This window comes from Capsicum annuum, chromosome 8 (assembly GCF_002878395.1).
Source record: "Capsicum annuum cultivar UCD-10X-F1 chromosome 8, UCD10Xv1.1, whole genome shotgun sequence".
Classification (NCBI taxonomy): Eukaryota; Viridiplantae; Streptophyta; class Magnoliopsida; order Solanales; family Solanaceae; genus Capsicum; species Capsicum annuum.
This window is the reverse complement of record NC_061118.1, coordinates 4,769,216-4,777,528: the sequence shown is the minus strand read 5'-3', so window position 1 is coordinate 4,777,528 and position 8,313 is coordinate 4,769,216. Positions and strand designations below refer to the sequence as shown.

The 8,313-nt window shown below is 30.3% G+C and overlaps 1 protein-coding gene across 5 annotated transcripts in view; it reads right to left on the bottom strand.

Annotated features, from left to right (window-relative positions):
- Positions 1 to 5,703: 5,703 nt before the first annotated feature.
- The window catches only part of LOC124886364 (loganic acid O-methyltransferase-like), a 2,907-nt gene continuing 297 nt past the window's right edge, over positions 5,704 to 8,313 (bottom strand). Inside the window, exons 1-4 of one of the 5 annotated variants that reach the window (XM_047394304.1) lie at positions 8,186 to 8,278; positions 7,769 to 8,078; positions 7,455 to 7,636; positions 5,704 to 6,222 (exon numbers count right to left, since the gene is read on the bottom strand). In XM_047394304.1, coding sequence (XP_047250260.1) covers positions 5,884 to 6,222; positions 7,455 to 7,636; positions 7,769 to 8,078; positions 8,186 to 8,254 — 900 coding nt within the window. In that variant the 5' untranslated portion in view covers positions 8,255 to 8,278 and the 3' untranslated portion in view covers positions 5,704 to 5,883. Of the gene's footprint in view, positions 6,223 to 7,454; positions 8,079 to 8,185; positions 8,289 to 8,313 lie in introns of those variants that run through there. The other 4 variants (XM_047394305.1, XM_047394301.1, XM_047394303.1 and 1 more) reach the window with 4 other exon arrangements.

Here is an 8,313-nt window from a genome sequence, read left to right as displayed (position 1 = left end):
TGAAAATGGTACGTAAATACCTTTTATTGTACTTTTGGGTTATTTGTTCCCTTGTTGTCTAACTTTGGGTATGTTTATACCTCTGAACTATTGAAAATAGAACGTATATATGCTTCAGTTAGATGGTGCGCGCCACGTGTCCTCATCCGAAAGGAATTAGCCCATTTTTCCTTAGCAATTTATGCCCTGACCTGCCAGCGAAATGTTCTACGGGCCGGAGTTGGAAGCTAGTTTCACCTATGCGTATTTTTGGCAAATCATAACCAATACGGTCACAGATCATTTCTTTAGGATAGGACACGTGAGGGAAACTCGCTTCTAACTCCGGCCGTAGAGCATTTTTTCCGGCAGGTCAGAGATAAATTGCTAACCAAGGGAAAATGTGTTAATTTCTTTCAAATGAGGACACGTGGTGCACGCCGTCTAACTAAAGGATATATACGTACCATTTTCACATAATTAATTCCAACATTACTAGTACGCTCTATTCAACATTATTCTTATACACCCTACCAAAACAAGAAATCATTACCTGCAAAAAGGAGTTTTTGGAGTAGCTGTAAGGACTATTACTAGCATTCATGGGGAAAGATGTTGTCATTTTGGAAAATACTAATATATAATATGCTTCTTTTTTTCCTTATTTTTATATGTTGTCTTCACATATGTATGGTGATATATATATGTGTGTGGATGTTGCATTGTTTAACTACACACTTTGTCAATTAAGGACTTGTTTGGCAATGAATTAAAAGCCAAAGAAGAAGAAATCCCAATGGACACGTTTGAATTTAACATTTGTTGATATATATATATATATATCATTAATGCCATTAACAAGAGGTATGATCATTAATATTTGCAGCGCACTTGATTGGATGTATAAGAAAAAAATAGTAATAATTTTGGTATGATTAATGAAATATTTAGTTTATGGTTAATATTTGCAGTAAGCTATAAATTTTACTTCCCCACCTAGTTACTCTACGGTGGAGGGTGGGGCGTTGGGGTGGGGGGGTGGAGGGCTAGTTACTCTAGGGTGGGGGATGGGAGAAAGATGTTATAACACTTTTTTCATATTTTGTATCTGGAGTAGTTTATTTAATTTCTTTTCCGTTATTGGAGGCGCTTGAAGAATCTATTTTCTTCTTTGGTTATATCTAAAAAGATTAAAATAAAATGACCACAATTTTAGTTATTCATTTAATCTTGTTAGGTATAGATTCTTTTATTCTAGTATTCAAGGCCTTTTGTTTTGGCGGCGTATATGATATCTGGGCTTCGGAAGGGAGAGATGTAAGAAAAATTACTAACTTGACCCTTAGCCCGACCATCGTATTTGATTATTTACTAAAATCTCCTTTTGGAGGGAGGGAGGGGGGTTCTAGAAGATATAATCGAAGGATATGTATACATGGTTAGGTTCCTTTTGTATACTTGGTGGAATCTGACATATCTTAATCAAATCCTTCGCATGGGCTCGATGTGTATTAGTATGATCTGAAGAGGCTTATTTATCTTACTTACACTATAGGGGCTTTAACCATCTTTGATCTCGTTGCTTGTTGTTTTGCCTGGTTCTATAATACAACTTATCCTAGTGAATTTTACGAATCTACTGGACCAGAGAATTTTTCAAGTTCAAGCATTTACTTTTATAGTTAGGAACCAACTCCTTGAGGCTAACGTGAGATCCGCTCAAGGACTTACTGGTTTAGGTAAATATCTAATGCGTTCACCAACCAAAGAAGTCATATTTAACGAAGAAATTATGTGTTTTTGATATCTGCGTGTTCCATGGTTAAAGCCTCTAAGGAGTCCAAATGAGTTAGACTGAGCGTAAGAATTACTTATCTAACACTTCTTTCTTCATGCACTATATAATAGGCATAATACATAATCAAGACCTTTAACTGGATACAAAATTATAAATATGACCTTTAACTTTATCAATGCACAAGTGGGCTCTTTAACTATACAAAAGCTGAACAAAAAAAATACTCTAATCCTGTCTTGCAAAATGCGTGTATACACTCAAAACCACGCGCGTCAGAGTTAGAATTAGAGTGTTTTTTTTGTTCAGCTTTTGTGTAGTTCAATTAGCTGACTATTTGAATTTTTTGTCTTGTTGATTCAATTAGCTCAATTAGCTGACTATCTGAACTTTCTGTCTTATTGGTGACACCTTGTAATCCCTCTCTCTTGCCCTCAATTATTTTAAGAAAGACAAAATATGAATCCCTCCATTTTAGTTTACTTGGCTCCTATAATAAAAGCAGAGATTTCAATTTACTTAGCCGTTTTCACAAATCAAGAGAGATTTGTTACTTCTTTCTCATACTAATCTTAGTACGGTGTTAAATAGCTACTTAAACTATCAACCCGTTGTTTGATACATCGGAGTGGATAGATAAGAATATCACATGTGTTGGGATCGTATCCCACGAGACTATTTTATTTCCCTTCATATGAGATAGTAATTCCAGCATTTTACTACAATTGGTATATAATAATAGTCTAAATATTAGTTCATACATATTAAACATGAGATAAAGTTAATCCCAAACTTTATCAGAATTTCAAAGCATCATTAATAACGTTAGTATAGTAAAATACACCTCTAATTAAATTTTTGTAAAGAGTGTGTCATGTTAACAGAGATCAAGTAAAATAAAACGAAGGAAGGAAGTGCTTTTAAGTTGTTGGCTATGAACTTGGAGAGATTTTCCAAATCAAAGATTACATAGAGATTCAACAAATTAAATTAAATTAAATTAATACCTGCATTTGGGAGTTTTTGGAGTAACTATAAACACTATCATCATCACTCATTGGGAAAGATGTTGTCATTGGTAAATAAAGAGAAGATGTGTACGAACGAGATATTCAAGTATGAAAAGAAGGAAATGAATTGAATAGAGGAACTCTCGAGCATCTGGTGATCTCTGATGTGTCGATAACAACAATGACTCATTATTTCGATGAATTATTTCTTTGCACAAAAGAAAATTTTATGACATATACTCGAAATCTCACTTACTAAATTTTATATTCAGTACTATTTTTATACACTATCAAACGAATCTTTAAAACTAACAACTAATTAAAGTAGCCAAGTGACTTTTTATTCCAATAATTGTTTGATTATTGGAATCGTAATGTCCACATACTATCAATCAATTGGGTCCATCACTTATTACTTTTAATCTATAATCTATAATTATAGTCCACATACTATCAATCAATTGGGTCCATCACTCATTACTTTTAATCTATAATATATTAAAAATATGAATATCTTAAAAAAGTGATTTAAACTTTTTATTCTTCGTTAAATTTTTTTTCTTTAGATAAAACTGTCTTTTCACTATTTCCTTCAATTTATTATTTAATTATTTTTTATTATATTAACTAGACTCCTAAAATATATGAAGGAGAATCAATTAATATTTTTCTTTGTACAAATCAATTAGAAAAATACTTCTAAAATAGGATAGAAAAATACTCTTAAAATAGAACTTTAGAGAAAAAATCGATTTACTTATTAAAAAAATATGATTGATGTTCATCTAACTTGATTTGGTTGCATGTCGAGATTGATGGATACTGAATTTTCTAGCCCTCAACTCTTCACTGATTACAAGGTGGATCCGCCACTGTCATAAGTTTAACTGTATATTATTGCACGAAGAAAGCATCCACCGGTCATTCTCTATTCAGGACAAGACCTCCCACGTTAGTAAACGTAATTTTTAGTGTTAGTCACAAGGACAATACCTTTAGGGGTCGTTTGGTTTGAAAACAAGTTATTCCAGGATTAGTTATGCTGGGATAAGTTATGCTGGGATTAGTTGTGCTGGGATAAGTTATGCTGGGATAGTTGTGCTGGGATAAGTTATACTGATATTATTTTGTAGTGGTTGTTTGGTTTGTGGTACTAAAAATAATATATATTGCATTGTTTGTAAAAATATATTGTTTGTTTACAAAAATAACCCTCACTTTAGTTAATTATTTTTATGTTTGTATTTATATGGTTTTTGTTTGTATTGATATGGTTTTTTTTTCCCCATCAAATTAGAAATTCATATGTCTCTTTTACATAGCTAGAATATGTCTCTTTTACATTGCTAGAAATTCATGTCTCTTTTCCCATCAATATATTGTTTGTATTTATATATATATATTTTTTCTCTTTTTCCCATCCGTAACTATGGTCATTGGTTCTCATCGCCTATCTCAGCTGGTGTGTTGAGTTCATGATTCAGTATATCAATTTAGTAGATATCAAGAGCCTAGCAGCAGCAAGCAGAAGCGGCATAAATTTTACTGCACTATATATATATATATATATATATAAAATCTATATCTATAATCTATAATCTATATCTATAATCTATAATCTATAATCTATATCTATAGTATATTAAAAGTGTGAAGACCCTTAGAAAAGTGATTTGAACTTTTTGCCCTTCATTAAAAGATTGTCCTTTAGATAAAAATATTTTTTTACTATTTACCAAATAATATTTAATTAATTTTAGGACTTCAAACCCAACTAAAATCGAATATACCCTCACCCCCCCCCCCCCCCATTTACGTATATATTTTTTTTTAAATGAACTCTATTTTGTATTAAATAAAAGGAAAATAAAAGTCTATCAAAAACTAAAAAGGGTTAAAAAAAATCACTCTTATTTGTGTTAGTTTAGTTTATTTGGAATCTAAAATATTCTATTATTGATAAATAATTAATGAACAAAAAGTAAAAATCAGTCATATTTATATAATTTCTTTGTTGAAGAAAAAAGTTGTGAACTTCTATAAATTGAGAATTCTTTTAGAAAAATACAATAATATCTAATATGAACATATGGAACAAGATATATTTATTTTTGTTCTTAAATGATTCTTTATTATTTGATTTGAATTTTCTTCTTTTTTTTGGTTGCCAAGATACGTCAAAGAAATATATTTTTATAATATTTAATTTACTTAGATGCATTGATTTCCTAGTTTTCTTTTTTCCAATTTTGTAGGTATCTTGAAGATGAATGATGATTATGATGATATATACAATTAATGATCAAAATTTTGAGTCATATAAAATATTATGATTATTTTTTCTTTCTAAAACACCAACAGTAATTTAAGGGGTTGTCAATATATTTTGCACCTACCTCATTTGTATCTTTGATATTTACAACTACTATATATCTAATTAAATAAATTCTCTTACTATTTGAATAAATATCGTATTTAGTGTAGCATTTAAATTCATTATAGTAAGGTACACGCGCGAGGCACGTACACCTAAACTAGGTTATATATATATATGAGAAAGTGTAAAGAAAAGGGTTTGGGGTATTTTTGTCATTTATAATTTTATCCAAGGATAAATTAACTTGGGATAACTTATACCACCAAATATGTGGTATAACTTATCCCGGGATTATTATTAGTCCCGGGATAAGTTATCCCGAGTATTACCAACCAAACAATGTATAAAAAAGTTTATTTCGGGACTATTTTTTTATCCCGGGATAATTTACCTTAGTACCTCACACCAAACGACCCCTTGCGGTGTAACTACAACATTCTCTTTGTGCCCAATTAAAATATTTTTCTTTATTTTACTTAAAAAGTCTTTCATTAAGATATTTATATATTAATATCGTCATATCAAAACTTGCAAGTCATTCATTTCATGCTAAGAAAATATTATCATAATGTTAATGAACTTTTCAATTTTCTTTCTAGAGCACATTAAGTGAAAGCCAAAAATATCAGAAAATAGAAAAATAGAAATTCCAGTCTACATATGAAACGTGTCACATCACTCCATAAACTTGAATTATATAATATAGATTTCTCCATAGAAATTTATTTACGCTTCAGAGCGACAAATAACTGACATGCTTTCTGGTAATTCGTTTTCATCCATGTTGAAATTTCATCACTTTTGAGAATCGTTCTTGCAAAAGCTTCTTCTGCTATTTCACTTCCAAAATGATTGACGAAGAGTACTTCTAAAACAGCTCTTAAATTTATTATTAAAGTCTTTGCATCAGCCTCATCCACAAGCTTTGATTTGGGATATGTCAATTCTATTATTTCTATGCTAAAATAATCATTTTTCTCCACCGCTTTAGCCATGTCTTCAAGAGATGGAAAATATATTGGCAAATTAAATGAGTTGACTAAAGATTCATCTATTTTTCCCTGTGGCGAAAAATAAAATAAAAATTAAGCATCTATTACCAAAAATGTATGGCTACAATTAATTACTCTGTCTTAATTTGTTCATGTGATTTTAATTAGCCAGAAAGTTTAAGAAAGTAAAAAAGAACTTTGAATCTTGTAGTCACTAAACTAAGTGGGCGTTTTGGACATGCGATATGAAGTGTGTAATTTGAAATCCCGAGATGAAATCAGTGTTTGGACATGTGATATCATCTTTTGATTTCATATCATGATATGAAATTCCAAATTTTCCAAAAAGTGTGATTTGAATTTTTTTTTAAGTACAAAAGTTGACCCACAAGTTTATATTTTATAAGAAAAATACTCCGCCATTTATATCTAACAACCATTTATTTCATATGTAAATAAAGTTTATAGTTCATATTATTACTCTTTAAATCATTTATATCTCATATAATTATTACTCTCACCAACATAAAATTTATTATTACTTCAAATCAACTGTCACTTTACCTATGTGGGAGGATTATATTAAAGAATAGTGCACTATAAACTTATGTTCAATTTTACTTTTTTATTGAGCTAAAGTTAAATCAGTAAATGTTCTAATTTTTTTTTTTATAATAGCTTTGTGACGATAGCGCATTAAACTTTGTTATAAATTTTTGCTTACTTGATAAGATTGTGCAACGAATTGTGGTAATTTTGATAGTTTTCACAACTTATGAGGTTTTTATATTCATAAAAAAATATACAACATGAAAAAGTCCAAATTGCATGTCCAAACAAAACTTCAACTTTATCTCATAATTTTAAATCATGATTTTATCACGTATGGCCAAACGGGGTCCTAAAGATACACGAAATCCACCAAAATGTTCTTTAATCCTGTGATCTTAAACGTGTTATGTGAAATGTTGAAATTTAAAAACTATCAAAAAATAGAAGAAGAAAGAGACGTTCTTTTGAAACAGACTAAAAAGAAAGTAAGCCAAATAAATTGAAATAGAAGAAGTAGTGCTCCTTCCGTTTCAATAATTGATTGTTCTATTTTGATATGGTACGAAGTTCAAGAGAGTAAAAAATACTTTTTGAATCGTGTGGCCTAAATTGAAAATACGTGAAATGTACCAAAATGTCTTTTAATTCAGTGGTCTTAAACGTTGAAATTAACAAGTTGCCCAAAAAATGAAAAGAAATGTTCTCTCTGAAACAAATTTAAAGGAAAGTAACACAAACAAATTACGTACCTCACTCACCAAATCCATAAGACTAGAACCAAAAAATTTCACAAGACATTCACTTGATTGTGGTGAAATTATCACCATCATTCCACCTTCAACAATCTCCTCAGCTCTTGCATCTAAGAACATTTCCATGTCTTTTTCAAATTGTGCAACATAAGCATTCAACACTTCAACATTTGATGTACCTACGTAGTGTATCAATCCCTTATTCCATGCTGGAGATTTCTCATCTAACAACTCTTCTGGACACTTAGATAACCAATGTATGGCAGTAGAACAATGTGCAAAATGTATCGATCGCGATGGAAATAATTTACCATGGAATGTTCCTGGAACTCCGAATGCATAGTAGGATCGATCGATGGGTACTGATCGAAAGAGGGTGTTGAAATCATTGGTGACATGATCATTGAAAAATACTTCGAATTCAAGAATGTTGGTATTATGGTATTTTTCTTTTAGAGATTGTACAACATGTTGCATTGCAATGAAAGTGTTTGGTCCAATTGAACATCCAAAATCTGCAAGACATAATGTGTTTGAAGAAGATAACATGATTTTTTTTATGTCAAGCTTTCGAGTAATTGCATCTCTCACCATTTCCTTTGAATTATCTAACACTTCTCTCTGCATGCAGTTATAAAATAGATCAGAGTTTAACGTAGGTAAGGTCAATCAAAAGATATCTACTAAATACTTAAGTGGCACTAATTAACATATTAATTAATTAATACCTGCAAATGGGAGTTTTTGAAGTAGCTATAAGGACCATCACCAGCATTCATAGGGAAAGATGTTGTCATTTTGAATAAATGGATCTAATATATATATATATATATATATATATATATATATATATATA